This window comes from Alexandromys fortis, unplaced genomic scaffold (assembly GCF_014885135.2).
Source record: "Alexandromys fortis isolate MF-2015 unplaced genomic scaffold, M_Fortis_MF-2015_v1.1 scaffold_122, whole genome shotgun sequence".
NCBI classification, from domain to species: domain Eukaryota; kingdom Metazoa; phylum Chordata; class Mammalia; order Rodentia; family Cricetidae; genus Alexandromys; species Alexandromys fortis.
Window position 1 is genome coordinate 4,814,831 of NW_026068004.1, and position 22,567 is coordinate 4,837,397.

Here is a 22,567-nt window from a genome sequence, read left to right on the forward strand (position 1 = left end):
TACTCCAACGTGTGGCCAGGGGCATGTTTGCAGGGGTGGGGGTGGAGGGGCTGTGGACCGGGCTAAATGGTTTGGATTTTGACGTGAGACTTTATCTAAGTCGTGGAGGGGATATTCAACATACATGTGGTTGAGCGATGATAGAGGCCTAGACCAGGAAAGCAGTGATAGGAGGACGAGAAGGGATTGAAGTGCTATTTAAGGAGATGGAGTAGACAGGCCATCGTGAAGGACTGAATGTGGAACACGAGGGAGCGAAGATGTCTGCCTAGCGTTGAGGACGGAGGTGGGTGAATGAGAGGCAACTTGCCAGCTTCTGTAGGCATGAGATTGACTTCTGAACGGCACCAGGGTCTGTCTGCTTCTACATTCGCCATGTGTCTATAGGGAAAAAAAGACACCTGTCACCTGGAGAGTATGTAGAAAGAGCGGGGTCCTCGGGGCAGTGGGCTGGGGTTGTAGAGAACAAGGCCAGAGAGGGAGTTAGGTGTCTACGTGGTGGGCTGGGATGAGAGACTGAAGGCTGTGGACTTCCTCCTAAGGGTTCTTCAGAAGCTCAAGCTGACAGTCACTTCATTCATCCAGTTGTCCCTTCATTCATGGGACACTGACTAGTGCCTCCCATGAGCTAGAACAGCAGACAGCACACGCAATGGGCATGAGTAGGTTTTCATTTAAAAATAGGATTATTTCTTTCTATGTTATATATATGAGTGTTTGCCTGCATGTATGTATTTACACTACGTGTGTGCCTGGCGCTTGTGGAGGCAGAAGAGGGGGTTGGATCCCATACAGATTGTTCTGAGCCCCCATGTGTGTTTTTGGGAACTGAACCTGGGTCCCCAGCAAGAGTAGTAAGCATTCTTAACTGCTGAGCCATGTCTTCTAGCCCCTAGATTTGTACTTTTGTGGGCTGAAGGCACCATTGGCTTGTGTGCAGGATGGTTTAGAAAGAATCAAAGGCAGGAAGCCCGTGGAGGGGTGAGAGGTAGTTGGGGTGGAAGAGGGGGAAATTCAAACTTCTGACAAGTTGGATGTTTGGAATAAGGAGCAGGCCTTCAAGGGTTTGCTGACCTGGATGACAGGTTGTCCCTGAGCTTGGTGGGCCTTTCTCTGTTAGCTTCTTGAAGGTGGGACCCATGCTTTACAGCCATCACCCTGATCAACGAACAGTTCTAGATAGATGGTTAAACAAAGAGGCCATGACAAAGATTGATCTGGAACCAGGGAGGTGGCTCAGCAGGTAAATGTGCTTCCTGACAGCCTGAGTTCAATTCCCAGAATCCAGTGGTAAAAGTGGAAGCAGAGAATTGACTCCAGAGTTGTCCTCTGACCTTCATGTAACCACACATACAATCAAATAAATAAAAACTTAGAAAAGAGAAATGGGTCTGGCCTAGATGGAGAGGAATGGGGATGCTGTGAGTAGTCACACTAGATGATGGGGATGCTGTGAGTAGTCACACTGGGTGAGATGGGGATGCTGTGAGTAGTCACACTGGGTGAGTTGGGGATGCTGTGAGTAGTCACACTGGGTGATGTCTGGGATCCTGTGAATAGTCACACTGGGTGAGATGGGCTTATGCAAAGGGACATAGGGGAGAACTCATAGGCTGGGAAGGTCAGGCAGGGAGAATGTGTATAAGGATACTATGTGTCCTCCTGTCTGTACTCAGGTGAGAGTCTGATCTGCCTAAAAGCCTAGTCTTGCCAGAAGAGTCCCTAAAACAGGAGCCCTTTGGCGAGAGCACGTGCAAATGACACGTCTAGAGAGTGGAGATGGGGTGTGTACAGGACCCCCTGTTTCTGGAGGCTGAACTAATCTGGCAGGGGGGTGGGGATTCTGAGGACCAAGAAGTGTCAGGGACAGCCTTTGGTTGGAGGTGTGAACAATTCCAAAGGGGCTTGGGTTCTGGGACTGGGGCTAGGTCAGGCTGTAGGCTGTTTAGCTGGCCACCTGCGCCAGGGTTTCTCAGTCTTGGTACTGTAAACTTTGTGGACGGGTGATCCTTTTCTCGTGGGGCTGGCCTGATGTTGTAGGATGTCTCACAGTATCGCAGGTTTCTTCCTATTAGAGCTAGTAACACTTACCTCCATCCCCAATCCTAATGTCTCCAGACATTACCTCATGTCCTGTGGCAGGGCAGGGTCACCCGGGATTGAGAACCACTAGTTTGTGTCACCTCTTGTGATTTCACTAAACTGTACAACCTGGAAACCTAGGGAGAGTCTTGGGGAAAGATTTACATCAGTGGATCACTTGAACCCGGTTCTGAAGCCGAGTGAGTGTCTGGGGCAAGAGAAAGGCATCTTTCACAGTAGAGACAATACTGGGTATAGAGGCCCCAAGGCAACAAAGTTGGTGAACATTAATCTGAGGGGTCCCTCCTCATACCCCCTGGGGAAAGACCTAAAGACTTAGAGTTGTGGCCGTAGAAGGAACCTAAGTTGGCCCTTTTTGATTTTTGTTTTGTTTCTGTTTCTTAAAACTAGGCCCCTGTTAGGTCCTTGGCTGCCACTCCCAGGAATTTTGACACCCCTGGTTTCCCCTTTGACTCCTCAGAGAGTCAAACACTGAGAGCTATAAATGGGACCTCAGCATAGCTAAAGGATCCCCAGTACTCGAGTGGGAGGGAGTGTTGTTCCTGGCTGTTCACCGAGACTCTGGCCTCCTGGCTCCTCCCTGCCAGCCAGCTCTGCTGGGCTGGGGTCGAGGCTGAGGCTCTGATTTATTCCTGTCATAATCCGGTGGTTGGTTTGGTGAAAGTTGGAAACACGTTGGTTTTCCCTTCCCAAGTGTGACAAGGCCTATTTCCGCCTCCGCGGCCGCTGCTGCTGCAGTACCACACGGTTAACTGTCCAGGACATGACAAAAGGGCCCAGTGGCAGCTAACCGAGCTGCCACCACAGGTTAGAAGATGAACAGCTCTTGGCTCTCCCTGCCCAGCATGCATCTTGTTGCTTAAGTCTTGGCTGAGCACACCCTGGAACCCTGGATGCCCCTTCTTCTGCCCTTGTCCATATTTGGTCTCCAATCTCCTGGGAGCCAGGGTCCTGGCCTGAAGAGGAGCAGTGGGGAAGGCTAGAGGAACAGGTGGTATTTGGAGTCTAATTAATATCTGTGAATAATAACTCATGCCCACGGGAAACAAATCAATCTGTGTTTGCATATTCATGAGGGGGTCTTGAGAATGATCCCAGCTGTTTTCCATCCGGGAACCCCTCGGCCCTGGCATCACATGGTCTCTTGGGGGCCCTCTTTGGCCCTGGCAGGGATGGTTAGGGTGGACCTCATGGAAATGACACACATTTTCCATGACACACATACATGAGTCCTGTGGCTTGATGTTGTGCCTGCTGATCCCTTTCTCCTCAGAGCAGCGATTCCCAGGCTCTTTGGTTTCACACACAGTTCAGCTTCCAAAAGTGCTTAGGGCCAGACAGGGGGTTAGCAGTTCTTTATTTTGCCAAGTAAGGACATTATAAAAAAAAAAAAAAAAAAAAAACAACTTCTATCTGCTGTCCCCATCACTTCATACAAGAAAGGACATTTTAGCACCAAGGACAAAATTTGAGAATAAAGGACATTTCTTCCTAAGAAAGGGCAGTTGGCAGCTTTTCAGTGGGTAGCGAAGAAAAAAGATATATCAAAGCCATTCTGAATGTAGAAAAATTACACTCAATTATATCCTATAATATCATATGCCACGTAATTGTTTTCCTGCCCAAGTGTGTCAGCTTGGTAGAACCGATGGCCTGCAGTGCAATTCAGAGATGAGCTTGAGTTCCCAACTATTTGGGCTTTGGTTTTCTCTGAACTGAAGAAGGCCCAGACTCACCCATCCGTGCTGGTGGAGTGCGTATCTGTTCTAAGAGCTGCCGTATTGGATGGGTGCACAAGGTCCATGGCCGTCCAGCAAGGCAAACTTGATCTGCAGGGGACCCTGAAGACCAGGGTGTGGGCAGAAGCAGCATCTAGACTCAAGCCCAGGCTTGGGACTTCTAATGAGGGAGGAGGTCCTGGAGCTGGGAGCAGCCTGACTGCCCGACAGCAGGGGCAGGCGCCGTGCCCAGAGTCCAGGGGTGGGAGCAACTTGCTCACACCAGGAGCTGCTGAGAGGGAGAGGCCAGGTTTGGAAGACTGTGGTTGCCAGAGCGGTTCCCTGAGATTGTGCCCATGTTTGTGTATGTCCCTGGGGTCTCCTGGTGTTTCTAGTTGCCTTTGTCCCTGTGTCTAGGGATCCCTGGAGCAGCTCTCTTGGGAGGGAATGCCTGTATTTTCAACTTAAAAAAGAAACAGTTTTAACATTTTTCTGTGTATGAGTGTTTTGCCCGCTTGTATGTCTGTAAACTGTGTGTGTCTGGTGCCCACAGAGGCCAGAGGAAGGCATTGGAGCTGCCATATGGGTACTGGGAATCCAATGTAGGTCCTCTGGCAGCCAGTGCCCTGAACTCAGCCATCTCTCCAGACCCCTATTTTCAGTACTTCTGACTTCTTCCTACTCTGTGGATCTGAACAAAGTCTTTGAACATTCTGCTTACATAGACGGGAGTCTTGGTCCCCAAGTAAGGTCCACTGGTTTTTACTACACTGGGGATTAGGTTCAGAGGCCAGAATTTCACTTGTGGGAATGAGACTCTGGTGGCTTTATTGAGTGGAGCTTTGTTCTCCTTTATTTACTAGTGATACCACCTCCCCATCAGTGACAGAGTTACAGCTCTATGGCAGTGTGCTGGGGAGTTACATCCCTGTAATGCCCTTATCAGGCAGCTCTACCCACAGATGTCTGTACCCTCTGTGTATACCCACGTGATGTCTGGACCAGACGCTGTTTCCATGTCTGCACCTGGGAGTTACCGTGCTGTGATTGCTATACCACAGCTACGGGGATTAAGGCTCTGTAATTGTACTGGGGAGTTCTGCCCCACGGTGACTGTGCTGTGCATTTTTGTACCTTGTAACATCTATCCTGTTTCATCCCTCTGTGTCCATACCTGGGAGATGTGCCCCATGGTACTTGTACCGAAGATTATGTCCGTATGGTGTCTGCATTGGGGGGGGGGGGTGCCTGGAATGGTGGAGCATGGACGTTAAACTCTCTGACTTTGTGATGTCTCACCCACGAGACCTGCCTAGGCCACTCTGCCTGACCTGTGGGGGTGACACACCTCTGAACTGTACCCTGGGTATCTGTACCAGAGCTAGAGTCCTGTCTGAGAACCATGTCTCCATGGTAACCTGGTCAGGCAGTTCACCACCTGTTGTCTTGATAGCTGTGACGAACAAGTCCAGATAGGACCCCCATCCTGACATGGGCCCGTTGTGAACTGCACCTCCTCAGCCCTGAGATCAGCAGAACCCACAGCCTGGAATAAGTAGTGCTGGACACCACACCATGTCCTTTTAGCTTTATTGCTTTTGCTGCTTCGTTCTCACTGTTCCCGGGACGGGGAGCCTCTTTCCTTCCCGGTGTCTTAGCCCCTGCCTCACTTCACAGTGCCACCCGCTTTCTCCACCTTTGCTCACCTGCTGCTCGTTCGCCTCATGATCTTTGTCCTAAGTTCGGATAAGGGTTCAAGTTCCAGGAAGGAGCAGAACCATGTATGGACTCCATCCCTTCAGTTCATCTGTCCTCTCAACGTGAAAATTCTCTTAGCACTATGGGGCCCCAGAGTGTGTCCACTGCCCCTCCCCCATTATACCCTGTTGCGTTTTCAGAGCATGGGTGAAGGCCTGGCCATGTGCCAGGGCCTTCTGTGTGGCACTGTGAACACTGCTGAGTGTTACCTGAAGTCCCCAGGCAAGGAACATGGGAAAGAGACCTTTAGAGGCTCGCCCCCAGGACTGATTTGTCTGCAGTAGACAGTGTGGCCACTGAGTGGCTTCAACAGCTAGCTGCAGAGTGGAAAAGACCTGTAGCCAGGAGAGCAGGCAGGGTCTTGAAAGCTTCAGCTAGCCCCAAACACAGCCATCCCCCTTCTGCTTTGGATACCTGGAACAAGGGAAGAGGGAGGAAGCGTGGATATTGAATCTTAGAGTCTAGCATTCCAATTCTCAGTCACTGAGGCCTCCTCATAGTTTGTCTTTAGGGTAGGAAAGTGCCATGGGAATTGGGTAGGTTGAGGGTGGCCAGGCAGGGCAACCATAACTTGTAGAGAGCAGTCCTGGCGAGCCCTGACGGGTTGTGGCTTTGGCTGCGAGCCTCTGACAACGTGGAACCAACTGCTGCTGAGTCTGTATTCTGGGGGCTGTGCTGTGTGTGTTGGGCTCTGGCCCCTTGCTTCCCAAGGAAGAGCATCAGGATGCCCCAGGGACTGTGTAAATCTGCCCGGCTGCTTACAGTTCGCATCTCGGTCTTTGGGTCCCAATCTGTGTATATCTTTGACTCCATTTCCCTGTGCCCATCCCCTTAATGGTGTGAGTTGGGAACTCAGTATCTGGAATGGACCAGCCCTGTGCTAGTTTCTAACTAGCTATATGTTCCTTTTTCTGGGGGTTAGAGAATGCCCTGACAGCCTCTGTACTCTTTCTATAGGGTGGGTTGCCCCTCAGCACTGGGGAAGGAACTTGGCTGACAATTGCACAGTCCAGGCTGAGACTGTTGCAGTTAGCTCTGAATGGCTGGTGAGGATGAGTGGGGGCCAAGAGGCAGCCTGGGTAGGAGGGACTCAAGTGGATACCAGCTAATTGGCTCTGCCCTTCTCTCCCTTACAGGTGGATTGTCTTGGGCTGTGGCTGGCTGTGGAGTTAGAGCCCTGGAAGGCCTCAGAGCCAGCCCCAGGGAGGATGATGGTGCCCCTTGTGCCTGCACTCGTGATGCTTGGTTTGATGGCAGGTGCTCATGGCGACAGTAAGTCTGACTCCTCATCATACAGATAGGCCGGGGTGAAAAGCGGCATACCCTCTAGCAGGTCTCTAGAATGGAATACAGGACTGGGCCCTAGGACAGAGAAACAGGGTGACCAGATAGCTACCCCTCTAGTCCTTCTGTCCTAGAGACCCCCATTGGGAAAGCCCCCTTCTAAGGGGTACCTGTTCCTTCTGTTGCCTCTGAACATCCCGTGGAGCACCTGGGTATCCCCTAGACTCTGTAGAACCGGGAATGTCTAAGTGTTTTATGGAATTGGGGAGCCGTGTCTTGGATTGTGTGAATTGTGTAGACATGTGCTCTGTCCACATTGCAGATCTCTGTAGAAGGAAGCAAGAATAGCACACCAGATGTGTCCCCAGGTCCAGGGAGGGCTCAGAGCTGAGTTATCTAGATCCTTCCCTTTTCCCAGGGACCTTCAAGGCAAAGGGCACCCTTCCCTGAGCCAGGCCCGCAGTCCCTGGAAAATGGGGAAGATTGCTACTGGGCTTGCAGGAAGGAGACAGAAATGGGAAAGGAAAATAAGTGTTTGTGTGTTGGGGGACAATTTGTCCCCTACCCAAGTCCAACTCTGAACTTTGGTCTCTTCCCTTCTGCTGCCCTTCCCCCTGCCTGGCACTATAAGACTGGCCATAGCCCGCCCTGTCACCATGGTTACCACTGCTTGGTTACTGGTGGGAGGCGGAGCACAGGACAGGCTTAGCCAATCTGCAGGTTGGGGGAGGGGCAAGGTTTTAGCTGAGGTCCCTTGGGGGGAAGGGGCTATTCCCAGCCTGTCCTGAATCCAGAGGCAGTCCAGGGCCAACCTGAGGGGTCAGGCCCCAGGGCAGCAGGCCATACGGATCCCTCTATCTCCTCCAGGTCTCTAGACAAGAGCCTCGTCCACCAAAGCGCTCTCTCTTAATTGCTCATTAATAATTCAGGAGCCAGTCATAGAAGGGGTGGCCCTGGAGCACCCCTCCCTTTGTCCTCAGAGGCTGGGCCCTGGGTAGGGTAGAATGGGAGGGAGAGTTCCCACTCATTGGAGAGTAGCCAAGGTGGTTCAGGGTTGGGGGCCTAGAGGACAAGTTAGGTGGAGAACTTGAAAAGGGAATGGGGGTGATCCTCAGCCTGGCTGGGGCTGAGGGCGAGGACATGGAGCTACAGGGACAGGCAGGAGTGACACGCTAGGTTGGCGAGAAAGGGAGCACCGGCCTGGGGTCGTCAGTGGCCCTTGGACATTGAAGGACTGTTCACCCTTCCCGCAGTCCCCAGACGGCTGGGGAGGCCATGGCACCGAGTTGAGAAGGTGTGGCCTGAGAGAATAGCTGCCTTCTTCCTGCCTCTGACCCAGCACGCCCCAGCCTGCACCCCTCGGCCCCGCCCTCCTGCCTGCCTCCAGTTTTCTCTCTCTAACTGGCATTACCACCCACCTGGTCACCACGTCAGGAACCTGGGCCTCCTCCCACCTCCCTCCCTTTTATCGTACGTGTAATCCAGCTCCAAGTTCTGTGGCCTCCACCTTCTGAGTGTCTTTGGAATGCATCCACTTTGCTCTCCCCAGCACCTTCTGCCAAACCTCTTTTAGCTTCTGCCTGAGCTTTAGCATGCTCAGCCTTCTGCTGGTTCCCTGCCTCCAGTCCATTCCTTCTACCCCGTCCTGTATTCCACCTGTATTCCACGGTGAGGCTCAGGTTGCATTACGATACTCAGTTTAAACTCCCCTCTAGCCCTTCCTTTTCCCACTGCCTTTGGGGTCAGGGTTAGTATCTTGCTGTCTGCTAACTTACCCTTCACTGCCTCTCCACCCGCAACCAGCCGTGCTCTGTCCTCTCAGCGTGCACCGCTCTCTGCATCCAGGTTCATCGTTCTTCCTATTTCCTCTGCTTGAAACACTTGTTCACTGTCAGGCGTGGTGACACGGACCTGTAATCCTGGTACTTGAGGGGTGGAGGCAGGAGAATTAGGAGTTCTAGATTATCTTGGCTACCCGGTAAACTGAAGACAAGCCTGGGCTACTTGACACTCTGTCTCCAGAAACAAACAAAGGCGTGGGGGCGAGGCATTTTCTCCGCTCTTTCTCCCATCAGATCTGACTCAGCTGACAGTTTCCTAGAGCAGAGTGGGTCACGCTCTGGTCTCTGCACTCCTCATAGTGTGCTGTGGTGGCATTTTGCCCTAGGTCTGTCTGCCCTGGCAGGCTGGGAGTCTTAGGAGTTTAGACATTTCAGGGTCTGGAGGGGGTGGGGAATAAGAAAAAAGGGTTAGAACAGGCCTGACCTCTGTAGGACTTGGGGAGGAGTGAGGTGGAGCTGCCTTAGGGGCAGATTTCCAGGAACCTTCCTGCTGGTTCCTTAGTAATTCAGTTACAGAGACCAAGCAGGTGCTTGGAGGTGGGAACCAGGTGAAGAAGCCTCTGCCAAGGGTGGACCTCCAGGTACTGTGCCAGGCCAAGGGCCGTGGGCCAGACATCAGCTAGGAGCCGTGGTGAGTCAGCCTCGGGTCAGAGTCTGCTCTCCCAGCCTGCCGTTAAGTGACACCCACTTTTGAATCTCTCCCCACCATGGCCAGGCCTGGATTGAACTTTCAAAACTTCTCACTAGGGCCAAGCAGCCAGACACGGACAGGGCTGCTGCAGAAGGCAGGGCGGCTGCCCCCAGAGAATTGACGACCAGAGCAGTGAAGCGCAGAGCGGACAAATGTGTTTCTATAGGCCTCTTAACGAGACAAATGAATGGGGGCCCTGGCCTCAGAGGGGAGTGGAGAGAAGCAGGGTAGAGAAGCAGCTGCCAAGAGTTAGCCTGGAGGCCTAGCGTCATTGCCTGGTCAGCTCCAGTGGAAATCTGGGTACTAAGGCATGCTTGTTTACATGGATGCTCACTTCTGAAACCTCATCCAGTGTCTCCCTAGGGTTTTGTGTCTTCTTGATGGGGGGAGGATGTGGATATAGGGATAGAGGTGGTCTTGGTCCAGCCCTCAGGCAGAGGTTTCTGCTGGTCTCATGTGTGTTAGGTGCTTGGATAGAAAGGATCCACTCAGACCTGTCACAGGGCAGAACCCACCGAGCTGGGCGCAGGTCTGAGAGCTTGACAGAAGAGCAGGAGCGGGTTGGGCAGCACAGGCACAGGCAGTGGCCTGAATATCTCGGAAGGGTTCCTGGAATAGAGAGCTCCTTCCGTGGAGTGGGCATTTGCTAACATAGAGTATTGCCCAACGGAGAAGTGAGACTGGCAGGGGGAAAGAGTCCCTGGGCTTCTGAGCGTAGGAGAAAGCCAGAGTGAGACCTTCAGATAGATAGCACGGGACAGCCGCAGGACCCCAGATCAGGTGCAAGTGGGGTCCTGGTCATGGCCACGTTATTTGCAAGCCACTGGAGTTCACAGGCACCTGGTAGCTCAAGAGATGGGTGGTGTGCAGCGGATGCAGGTACAGGTGAGCCAGAGCCTGAAGACTACGCGTTTCCCCTCCTTCAGAGCCCCTGACGTTGGTACACGGCAGGGCCCTCCTCCTTGTGCTTATGGGTGGCCTGTCTAGACCCCGCCCTCTGGAGCTTCTGGCACAAGTGCTTTCTCTAAGCCTGTTTTCCTATTGCACAACAGGAGTAATCACTCCTACCTGTAAAGGTTAACTGAGGTCACGTGGGCCAGGCACCTGGCACCTATTAAGTGCTCCCCCTGTTGAGTGCCTCCTGGAAGTAGGATTGCCCTTGAGTGGACTGGGCCGGGGAAGGTTGCCAGGAGCAGTCACAGGAGCTAATTAATGGGTCCCCAGCTCACTGGCCACTCAGGGCCTGGGAAACCACCTCTCCTCGTGGCCCTTCGCTGCTGTGTGTGCTTCTCCTTCCTTTCGTGTGCAGTGCTGTTTATGAGCCTGTGTACATGCGCCCCTCAGGGGAGGCACAAAATAGCAATCAGTCTCCCTGTGGAGGAGCCTTGGAGGTGGCCCAGTTTAGCTGTCCCTGGAGTTGCATGCCTGCAGCCTCTCAAGGGGGCGTGCTCCCCTCGTCCAGGCCAGTCTCTTCCTTTGGTCACTTTCTCATCTACAGGGTCAGGTGTTGACATGTAAAGACTGTCCCAGGATATCCCACTGTGAGTAACTGCCCACAGGGCTGGGCGACACAGGACGTGACTGTGACACAAAGCTCGCCCTGGCATGTTCAGAGGTACCCTGCTTTCTGGACTCACAAGTTCTCATCACAGACCAGCACAATGGCTCAGCGAGTAAAGGCCCTCAGCACCGGGCCAGAGTTCATTTGAGTCTCTGGAGTCCGTGTGATGGAGCACGTGCATACGCATTCACACACACGCACGCACGCACGCACAAATAAAATTTGCAATTTTTTTTTTTTTCAGAACAAAAGAAATGTTCTGTTTAAACTCAACACCAGTTGATCAGGCCCAGGGCAGAGTGGTCACAGGTTTTGCCTGCCTGGCACCCCAGCTGACAGTGTGAGGTAGGCCAGGCTTCCACTCTCTGGAAGAGGGCTGATGAGGAGTGCACAGCGCACTCAGAGGCCGGCCTGGATGGTGGGTAAGCGCACCAGGGCCCAAGCTGAAGTCTCAGTGTAGTGCCTGACCTGGCAAGTGAATACAAGATACTTGTTAAAAAAAAGGAAAAAGTTTACCGAGCAGTGGTGGCGCACGCCTTTAATCCCAGCACTTGGGAGGCAGAGGCAGGTGGATCTCTGAGTTCGAGGCCAGCCTGGTCTACAAGAGCTAGTTCTAGGACAGGCCCTAAGGTTACAGAGAAACCCTGTCTCAAAAAAACCAAAAAATAAAAAAATTTTAAAAAATAATAAAAGAAAAGGCTGAATTTAGAGAGGCCAGTAGGAGCAAATTTGGGGAGACAGTGTAGAGACAAGGTTTGACTGTGCTCCCAGAACATCTCCTGAGGAACAAGAAGTCCTGGGACTACCTAGGACTCTAGAATAGGGGGCAAGTGTCTCTAGAACTCTGTCAGGGTCCCCTTGATATGAAACAAAGTAAGGCCTGGCCATAGAGGAGGGCCCCAACCCTGGGTAGCATGGGATTGGAGCAGCACTGCCTGTCTGATCCTGGGCAGCACCCTGGTGCTTGTCCAGCCTCCCTAGGGAGAGGAGTAGTTCCACCTCCCTGATGGCCCCAGGCCTTGGGCACAGTCCAGCTCCACACAGCTTCCAGGCCTGTTCCTCCTGGCTGCTCATGATCTATCTGGCTCACCTGCCCAGCCTCTCTGCTCTTTGTTTGGCTCAGGAGGCCCCTCCCCTCCCCACCCCACCCCAGCACACTCCTAGTCTTTCTGGTTCTTCAGGTTCTCGCCTGGTTTCACTGTAGACACGTTGAGGCAGGACCTGGAGGGGCACTTCTTCCCTGGGTTTCTCTCTTGCCTGGAGGGAAAGTGTATGCGGGAGGCCCCAGTCTCTACCCCACCCCCCACCCCGTATTCCTTCCTCTGTCCATTTTTTTTTCTCCGTTTTGCACCCCTGGGTGTCAGGAACTGCATCAGACAGTGGGACAGCGCAGGAGACAGGACAGACGTGGGATCTGCCCTGTCCAGGGTTAGGGTCTGTTTGGGAAACAGCTAATAAACACCAAAGAGGTGGAAAGTTGTAGCCTCGTGTGCATGCTGAAACTGAGCACACTGGGAGGCAGAGAGCTTAGAACCATGGACTAAGCTAATGGGGCAGGTGGGTAGGGGCATGGGTTGGGTGTCTGAGGAGATGATGTTTAAAGGTGACTTAAGCAAGAGTTTAGTGTGTAAAGGGCTAGTCTAAGAGGTTCTTAGGAGAAGATGCAGCTTATGCAAAGGCCCTGAGGCTGCAGGGAGCATTGCTTATTCTGGGCTCTAAAGCCAGGAGCATGGTTAGGTCAGACCTGGCAGGGCTTTGTCTACTGTGATAGGAGTTTGCTTTGGCTTTTTTTGGGGGGAAAGAGCAGTGGGAGGCCTTTGAGGGGGTTTGATCAGGAGGAGGCTGTTCTCTGGCTTCTGAATAGAGAAAAGAGGAGGTGGGGTGGGGTGGCACAGGCAGGGACATCAGCTTGTTCAGTCAGCAAGTTGTCCCCTGGAGGGAAAATGGTGCTCTAAGGTGGTGGCAGTGCAGATGGGCTGGGAGCTACCGTAGGGTGGGAGCTGAGAAGTGACAGTAGTGGAGAGGGAGAGTCCTGTCAGACAAGTACAGCCAACAGTGACAGGCTCTGCCACCACTCTTGACAAGGCCCCCCAGTAGTCTGTGAACTGTGTCGGGTGTCTTGGTTAGTATTTACTGGCTGTGTGACTGAGACCACATGACTTGGTCTCTCAGCCTATGAAGTAGAGGCACTGATTGTAAAAGAGGAAGTAAGATAAAGTACCTGGTGCAGAGTGGGTGCTTTTCTGCCAGGGCTCCACAGGGGGCCTGACCTCCTGGGCACCGAGCAGGTAGTCTGAAGGGCTCCTTCCCAAGGCACTAGCTTTCCTGGAACTGTTCATTGGCTTGATTAATAGGAAATGGATCCCCTGTCAGGATTAACGAGGCATTGCTACGTCTCAATGAGCCCAGTTTCTCGGGGCGTTTGACCCTGGGTGGTGGGACTTGAAGGGATAAGAGGCTGTGGGTCAGCCCTGGCATGTAAACCAGGGTGTGGCAGGGCCTTGTCTGAGCTCCTTTCCTCCTCTGGAGTAGGAACTCAGGAGCTACCCATGCTGTGGGAAGGCAGTTGCCAAGCCAGTGGGGGCAGGGGTGGGAGGGGCAGTTAGAGGAAAGCATCCCTCTGGGAAGCCATCCAGAACCTCTCAGGAGCTGGAATGTCCAGGCCTTTGGGGCTGGTGGAATGTGGGGTGAGGGGGAAGAAGGAGTCCTAGGGTCTGCCTAAGGCTTTGGGTAGGTGGGAAGTCTTTAGGAGAGTCTGGGGCTCCTCCCAGAAAAAAGTTCTACAGTACATTTTTTGGTTTTTGTTTTTCCTGGAGCTTGGACTCTCAATCAGAAGCAGGAGACACATGGAGGCAAGGACCCCCCCCCCCACACACACACACACTCTGTTCTCTGCCAGCTGTGTCACTTTGGACAAATACCTTGACCTCCCTACACCTCGATTTTCTCTGTAAACAGTAATTATAGCACCCACCTCCTCAGCTTCAAAGAGTTAAGGGTTCAGCTCTTTGAACAGGGCTGGCTCTTACTAAGCACTATATAAAAGTTAGGTATTATTACTGTTTTCATTAGTCTTTCTTGCCCCTTGTCCCCAAGGACTCCTACCTGCAGCGTTAGATCATGCCTGATGTGACCATGCCACCATGATTTAGTGTCTCTCTCTCTCTCTTCCAGGCAAACCTGTCTTTGTTAAGGTCCCCGAGGACCAGATTGGGCTGTCGGGAGGGGTGGCCTCCTTCGTGTGCCAGGCCACAGGGGAACCCAAGCCTCGAATCACATGGATGAAGAAGGGGAAGAAAGTGAGCTCCCAGCGCTTTGAGGTTTGTCCTTGGCTGGCTGGGAGGACTGGGTAGGCTTTAGGGTTGGCCTGCTGTCTGTGTGGTCATTCTCTTGTTCCTCCTAATCTCCCTCAGGGGCCTTTTGGGGATGTGAGGAAAAGCGTCTCCAGTAGGTCCCTACATGTCTAACAGGTATGACCACATCTGTCCTGTAACAGGTAATTGAGTTTGATGATGGAGCGGGGTCAGTGCTGCGGATCCAGCCATTACGAGTGCAGCGGGACGAAGCCATTTATGAGTGCACAGCTACAAACAGTCTAGGCGAGATCAACACAAGCGCCAAGCTCTCGGTGCTTGAAGGTACGTGCTGAGAGGGCCACGATGTGGTGGCCTGCTGGGCTGAGCATAGCCGTCCTGGGGTGGGTGAGAGTCAGTGCTGACCAGGCCTGGATCGCTAGCCTGCACTGAAGCCAGCTGTGTGCTGAGCTGGGTCAGACTGGAGGGGAGGTGCGGCAGCTGTGCAGCCCTGGGGCTGTGTGGCTGTGGCAGTGAAGCCTGGCAGTTGGTGTCGGCGTCTTCCCGGTGCCCAGATCAAGGATTTGGGTTCTGTGTGCGAATATTTGTGTCTTTTCCTCATCTGGGGTCTTGCCCATTCCTTCACTCACACACTTAACTTCAACTGCCACGAAGCCCAGAATCTCACTTGATGTGTGCCACCCTCATTCAGTGTCCAGTAAATTCTGTAAGGAATGGGGACGCTTAGCTTCTAGGCCTTTGCTAGGGCCCAGGGTGTACGGGGAAACTGCGTCCAGGACTCTGAGTGGTTGATGGGAGGCTGGAGAGCTGGAGAGCACGGAGGAGGAGAGTTATTCAGTGGGCCTGGAGGATCGGGCTGAGACGCAAACCCTTCCTTAAGACGTAGAAAACCACAAATAGGGTGGGAAGTGACACGATTAAACCCTAACCGCAGTGGCTGCATGAATCTGGACGTGCGTCTTCAAAATATCACATTGATTGGTGCTTTCTTTTTTAAATGCAATACCAATATCTGTTCACTGCTAAAAAACTGCGTATAGGATAGAGCATAGGGAGAAGTAATGATCTCTTGCCGTCCTACCTCTACTGCTATTGGCTAGTTCTTGGTAGCCCATTTTCGGTGTGTATGATTTGTATAGGTGTGTCCATATATTTGTTCCATGACTTTGGATCTTGTTTTGATTTTTCCCATGTTAGAGGACAAACTCGGCTTTTCAGACAAACTCGCTCGCTATTGGGCTAGCCTAGCTGCCTGGGGTGCTCTAGGAATCCACCTATCTCTCTACCTGCCTTTCCTAGCCCCGGGGTTCCAGCCACTCAACCGCCATGCTTAGCCTCTCGGGTGCAAGGAAACTGAACTCAAGTCTTCTGCTTGCTCAGGAGGTGCTTTACTGAGTCATCTCCCCAGCCATTGCTTCAAAAAACATACTGTGAACATTTTCCTTGTCATTAAATATTCTTCTGCCTCATTATTTTTAATGGCTGTGGGTAAGCTGTCACATGGAAGCACCCTAATTTATTTAGCTGTTCCCTTTTTGTTGGGTGTATATGTTCCCAGCTTTCAGCCTTTGTAAGCCGAGTGCCATACATGTCCTTAAAGATAACGTCGCTTAGCCGATCATTCTGTATTCTAGGTTCATGGAGGAATTGCTAAAGTCAAAGGGCACATGCATTTTTAAGCTTCTGATAGTTCTAGAAGATTATATCGGTTTATATTAGCAGAGAGCGCAGAAGAGGGCCTCTTCCCTGCACATCTCAACCAGCAGTGGAAATTACCATTAAAAAAATCTTTGCCAAGTTAATAGGCAAAAAAATGGCATCTCAATTTAATTTGCATTTCTTTGATTACAAGAGCAGTTGAACATCTTTTCACATTGGCCATTTTTACGCTTTGACTTTATCCCTTCACACGCATCCATTCAGTAATTCTTGCATCTGTGTGTCTTGTGTGCGTCAGTGGGTTCTCACAGAGCTGTGTTACCCTCCCATGTAGATGAACCATAGATGACAATGGTTAAGACAGGGACCCTGGACTGGTAACTCTGCCTCTGAGCCTCGTTTGTTCCGTCTTGGAGCCAGGGATGCAGTACCCACTGTCCAAGCTAGTGTGGCGCTTTAATCACAGTGTAAAGTGCATCCCAGGATTTCAGTGTGAGTGGACCTGAAAGTTTTACGTTTTAAAGCTTAGACACTTGAGCTGCTGCCACTTGGTGTCATCTGGGTTGTGTTAGCCCCACTGTCCGTTCCATCTGGGGAGCGAGAGCCCAGACAGCCAGTGCTGGGATGAAATCATTGTTTCTAAGGTTCCTTCCTGACATTTCTGACCTCCATTTCTCCAATTTTGTGACCCAGGAAAAGTATTTCTGTCCCAAACTTGAACCTGTTGGCATCTGCCCCTGCAGAGAGCCATGTGCCCTGCCTGGCATCTGAGTGGAGGTCTGGGAGACTGGAACTGCGGCATCTTCTGGGGCTCTCCGGCTGGGGAGCAGTCTCCTTGTGAGAATGGAAAGTTAACTCCTCCCAGACATCCCCACTGCCCTGGCAACTTCATGCCTTAGGATCTAAGGCCTGGGAAAGAGGACTCCCACTTGCAGAGGGTTGCTATTAGGAACAGCCTTCCTAGTCAAGAGTTTCTTTTCATGGATTAGGGGTTATTCACTATTATGTGGTGTTAGGGATGGAACCTAGTACTAGACACATACTTTTATCCCCAGTCTTGGGCTTGAGAATGTATATTTATAAGCCTCTGGGAACTGGAAGGTGTCTGGAGTGTGGGACAAGTCTCTACTACAATAGAACGGTTGGAATTGTGGATGAGCCCCTCCTGCTCCTGAAACACAGCACCAGCAAGACAAAATGCTGACCTATGGGTCTTTGTAACCTTGACCAGCTTAAGGCTTTTCAGAAAGGAATGTGAGGGGCTGGGACCTCAGAGAGGCATCCTAGACCAACCCTGCCCCGTTTCCTATTCCTCCTTCCTAGGGTTCCAGGAAAGCTGGGGTGCTTGTAGAAAATAGGTGAAAAGATGGCTTTTTTTTTTTTTTTTTAATTTGGAGTGCTGGTGTGGCACCAGGGAAGAACCATAGCCATTCTTGTGAGACCACCACAGAGGCTTAGTAGTGAGGACACGAACTTGGTTTGAGGGCTGGGAAATAATGCTTGAACCCTTTACCCATGTCTCACACAATGTGTGCACCTCCAGACATACAAGGGTGCGCATTGAGATAGGTGCTTTCAGAGTGGCTGGAGAATGCCTCGGGAGCCTGGTCCAGGTACAGGATCAATGTATGTTAAAAAGGGAACCCCAGCATCATACTTCCTTTGGGAGCCCTCGGCCCTTGTCTCATTCCACCCCCGGTCCAGCTCATGCTTCTCCCATTGCAGCCTCTGGGGACACTGCCATGCCAAATTCCCCGTGACTGCTCTGCTACTGGTAACTGTGTGAGCCTTAGCCCACTGTCCTGGGATGGTCAGTCCATGTGCCAGTGTCCCTGTCTATAAGGTGGGGTGTCCAGCACAAGGTGGCTGGGGGTGGGCCTGTCCTGTCCTAGGCTGTGACGAGTACCAGGGCCTGCCGCCCAGCGTTCCTGTCTGAGTGGTAATTGAAGCCATTAGCGCGCCAGCCTCTCCCTCGCCGGGTAATGGCAGGAAAAGCTCTTCTCGCTCCGCACTCTTGAGGCGGTGGCTGAATCATTCCCCCTCCAACCCGCCCGCTGCCGCCACTGAGACAGGGAATCTGACATTTTCCCTCACGAGGGGTGGGGGAGGGGAGTCAGGCCTTGATTCTGGGCTTTCCCTTCAAAGGTGGTGGTGGTGGGGGATAGTAAGGATGTTGAGCTCAGTTTGGAGGTCATAGAGTCCCCAAGGGGTTGCAGAGTCCAGGCCAGGCGGAACCATGGTTGGGGAACACCCTAGGGGGAGGCTGAACAGCCAAAGGTATAGGTGGAGCCTTAGTAACTGGGTAGGTTCTGGAAGGGACACAGAATGCCCAGAGGAAGATGGGGAATCATCTTCCTGGGAATCATCGGGCTGTGAGCTGATTAGACTGTTTCTGACTTGTCCTGGGGGCCAGGCTCAGGGACTTTGTGTTTTCGTGGACAAAGCAGATGGTGTGCTTACAGTGGTGTGAACATGTGTGTGAATGAGGAGTGGGCCTCATACCAAAGGAGTTGTATAGCGGGATCTGTGCATGCGTGTGCCTCAGGCAGTGGGGGAGGGGCATGTGTAAGCAGGTGGTGTGTACTTTATGGGCTACGTGTGCATCAGGATGTGTACACACGCACATGTGCACAGCAGGCAGTATCTGGATTGTGGTGGTATAGAGTATGTGTGTGTGACACAAGGTTTACAGCATGTGGTATTATACCTTAGCTTTGTGAATAGCAAGAGAGTTGGCGGCCTGAGCTGGGTGAGCTGGATGTATAGGGTCAGTCTGGTGCTGGTGGGAAGTCAGGGGTGTCATATTCAGATACGTCGTCTCTGGGATGCCACCGAGTCTCTGCTTTGATCTGTCGGGCAGTGATGGATGCTGGGCAGCCTGGTGATCTAAAGTATTATTGGCATCTGCCGCAGTGGCATCTTGGCAGTTCCTATAACCAAGCCAAGAGGAAGGCACACTGGATGAGTCCTGACTAAACGTGGCTTTCGGAGGCTTTAGGACCTCTCCTTTCTTCCCCACTTCCCACCTGGCCCTCTTGGCCTTCTACCTGCTTCCCTCTGGCCCCTGTGTCTTCTAAGTGGGCAGGGCTGTGTCTCCTTTGCCACTTGGCCCAGGGATCCAGCTAGAGTGTCTAACATTGCCCACCTGGCGAGGCCAGGGTCAGAGCTAGTTCCAGGACAGGCACCAAAGCCACAGAGAAACCCTGTCTCGAAAAAACCATAAAAAAAAAAAAAAAAAAAAGACACACACACAGTGTGATGAGCAAACTATGACCTGTCCCTTGGTGTCCTGCCTGGGTCGGATGAGAATATGCTTTCCCAGGGAGCCATCTTTCCCTGCCCTAAACCTTTCTGTTCTCTTCACTCATGGTAGAAAGATTAAGGTAACGAGCTACCATAGAAAGTCCCAAATCTGGAAGCCCAGATAGCCTTGTTCTCTCCTGGCAGCAATGGCACTGCCTGCCGCTGGCCCAGCAACCGTTGGGACCTGACCTCAATTCCCTGTGACCACGTAGATTTCAGGGCCATGCAGATATGAAGTGCTGTAGCTGAACTTTGGAGGTTTGGGCCCCATTTTGAGATGGTAGGAAGGCACTGTTGGAATGGAGCAGAAGTACGCGCTCTGGAAGGTCAGGCCCTGGGTTTCTGGGTCCCTGGAATCCTCTCGTCTTTTCCAGTTCTGGTAGTCTTCAAGGACCCCGGTGAACTTTTTTTTTTTAATGGATTCTCCTGTGGTATGGGGTTATCTCTGTTAGTGGTGTACATAGAACTTCCCCTATGCCTAAGCTAGTTCTCAATCACTGTGGTCACAGGTGGCTCTCAGGCCTGTTTTGTGCTTACTGTTCTTTGCCCTGGCTTGTGACCCTGGATGTATAGTCTTCATCCTTGATAAGGTGTCCTCACCCTGGCTGCCCAGGGAAGGAAAGGCTTAGGGGCAATGGCGTCACCAGATTCACGTTTCATAGAAGTCCTTGGTGCAAAGTGGGGTGGGAGTGTTTCCCAGCAGTGGGGGGAAGATATGGTTAGGCAAGAGAGCTTTGCCCTGAACCTTGTTGTGAGTAGAGGAGAAAGGGAGAGAGATCAAGAGCATGCTAGGTGGCATTCTGCCAGCTGCCTCGCTCTGAGAGCCAAGGTAGCTCTGGGTTCCTGGTTCCAGGCCTAGGTAGATGGTGGGACCACTTTCTAAGAGTAGGCCCAGGTCTGAGAGGGTGAGTTGAAAATTGCCAAGTCGGTTGTGTGTGGACATCCAGGGAAAGATGTGGAGAAGGCCTGGTATGGCCTTGCCTGGCCCCCTTGAGGGGCAGCTGGAGATGGAATCATTGTAAAGCCAAGAAGCCAAGGCAGAAGAATCTCCAGGAACTGACTTTAGCTGTTGGGAGGAGCTTCCTTGGGAGATAAGAGGGGAGCCAGGAATAAGGGAGGCAATGGAAGTTGATGAAGGAGTGTGAAGGAGGTGCCCAAGCAAGATAAGCATTGGGCAGTGAGTGTCCTTTGGATTTAGCTCTGGAGTTGCCGCTGACCTTGGCTAGCACCCTCAAGAAGGGGCGGGGGTGGCAGCAAGGCTGTCAGTGGTCTGAAGTGACTGGGAGCAAGGCTTGAACCTAGAGAGGTAAATGGTTAAAAAGAATATTCATGGAGCAGAACCCAGCATAGCCAGAGCCAGGAACTAAAATGTGGGGACCAGGGTTTACTGAGTATGCACGATGGGGAGGCCTCACCTGCCAGGTTGAGTAGGACGATGTGGAGTGCCAGGGAAGCCCAGGGGAGGGGGGATTACTGAGAGAAGGAGGCCTGGCTGCCGACAGGCCCCAAACAGCTCAGACTCAAAAACAAAACAGGCTTTTAAGATGCCAAGTTTGATGAAATCTGAGTGCTAGAAGAGGTGGGAGTTTCTCTTGGAAAAACAGCTGAATGTCGAGACTGAAAGCTGCGAAGGGAGATGGGCCCTGGGGCCCCTCAGGCCCCCCTCACTGCCTGGGAACTTGGGGGTGGGGTGCGGCTAGGCCCTGAGAATGAGAACTTACAGGTTTGGGAGGGCTTGCTGTCTTGACCCTGTCTTCGCCAAAGATGGAACTGCCTTGGGGACAGGACTGAGGTGGCCTTGGGCTTCCTTGGAGTGCCTGAATGGCAGGGTGGGGTCTGGCCACCCACAGAGAGGTTCCTGCATGGTCTTTGCCTGTGTCCCCAGGTGCATGCATCTTAGCATATGTGTCTCTCTGACGTTGCATCTCTTCCCATTTGTGTTCCGTATCTCTGCGCATACCGCCTCTGGATCTGCTTGCAGGAGTCTGTTTCCACAGGTGCTTGTCACTGCGGATGCCCTTCTATATGCACATGGAGGCTTCTATTTTTGCACCTGTCTCTTTCTCCATGTAGTTCTCTAGGTCCCTGGCTGTGCATGTTTCTAAGGTGTCTGTGTGTTCAGGGACAGGGTGATATGCCCGTGCATAGAGGAGGGGTCAGCCGCACAGACGGTACCACCCCAGGGAGCCTGGATATGTGCATGCGCATATGTGCCTGTATTCAGAGATGCCATGAAGCTGGGTAAACACGGGTGAAGAGGTCTCACTGACAGACGGTGCTGGTGCTTGCCCCTACCTTCCCCCCCTCCCCTCTAAAGCATCTCCATCTGTTAGCTTCCCTGGTGCAGCCCCCAGCCTCTGGCCCAGACTCCGCCCCAAACATCCCAGGCTGAGCTGGACAAAGAGACCTGTGTGTGTTCTCTAGGGCCCTTCAGCAGCCTCCCTCCTCCCCCCAGTCATTGTAACTTGTTGGTCTAAACTTCTCCACCCACCCCTCCCCATCCTCATCTCTCAGAACTCCAGTGCATACCCGCAGACTCACCTTGCTATTTATTGTCCCTCCATCCTCCTTAGAGTCTTTACTCAGGCAGTGCGCAAGGGAAGCTTTCTGCCTTCTGTGCACATTCTTGATCCTCCTTCCTCCAGGAAGTCACCAAGATAGCAGGTGAGAGGTGGAGTCACACTGATTAGTTAGTTCTTCTGCTGAAGGACCTAAAGCCCGCTCCCTGCTCCCCCATCCTTAGACACGCCCTGCCACATGCCCTCTCATCTCTGAGACAACCAAGACCTCTCCAGGGAAGGGCTTAGGGTCTCCCAAGTACAGTATTTAAAGGGTAGCGCAGTTGGGTGCAGGAGCCATTCATGAATACTTGAATGCTCACTGTAAGTGCACAGATCTGTTCGGGTGGGGCAGACTTTCGATTATGTGTGGAGACTGTCCAGGCTTAAGCTACCGGGTTGGTACCTTTTCAAAGTCCCGCGAAGCCTCAGTGGGCTTCTCTTTCTGTTTGGGGACCCTAGGTGCAGTGGAGGGTCTGGCTGACACTGCGGACTATATATGCAGAGGCAACTTACAGCCTATTGCACTGTGCTGACCCTGGCAGGCGGGAGCTGGGGGCGCTGCGTTGGTGGAGCTGGAATGCCTAAGGGGGGAACGTCCGCCGCCCCCCCCCCCAGCAGGGTCCGGGGTGGAGGCGCGGCTGCCCCGCCCAGGCGGGGGCGGGAAGGGCGGTGCCCAGAAGGACTTGGACACAGAGGCGCGCGCCCGCTCGGACACAAGCACGCGCAGCCCTTCCACCGTGGCACCCGCCTCTCCACCGTCGTCATGGTTACCGG

At 52.7% G+C, this 22,567-nt stretch overlaps 1 protein-coding gene and 1 long non-coding RNA gene across 4 annotated transcripts in view; one reads left to right on the top strand and one right to left on the bottom strand.

The window, feature by feature from the left end:
* The window catches only part of Ptprf (protein tyrosine phosphatase receptor type F), an 81,645-nt gene that overhangs the window by 6,790 nt on the left and 52,288 nt on the right, over positions 1 to 22,567 (top strand). For all 3 annotated transcript variants that reach the window (XM_050161204.1, XM_050161206.1, XM_050161205.1), the window contains exons 3-5: positions 6,716 to 6,851; positions 14,131 to 14,276; positions 14,453 to 14,594. In XM_050161204.1, coding sequence (XP_050017161.1) covers positions 6,788 to 6,851; positions 14,131 to 14,276; positions 14,453 to 14,594 — 352 coding nt within the window. In that variant the 5' untranslated portion in view covers positions 6,716 to 6,787. The remainder of the gene's footprint in view (positions 1 to 6,715; positions 6,852 to 14,130; positions 14,277 to 14,452; positions 14,595 to 22,567) is intronic.
* Positions 9 to 22,005, bottom strand: LOC126513058 (uncharacterized). The gene is made up of 3 exons (XR_007595244.1): positions 21,774 to 22,005; positions 8,639 to 8,788; positions 9 to 381 (listed from the first exon to the last, which is right to left on the bottom strand). It is a non-coding gene; the product is annotated as an uncharacterized lncRNA (long non-coding RNA).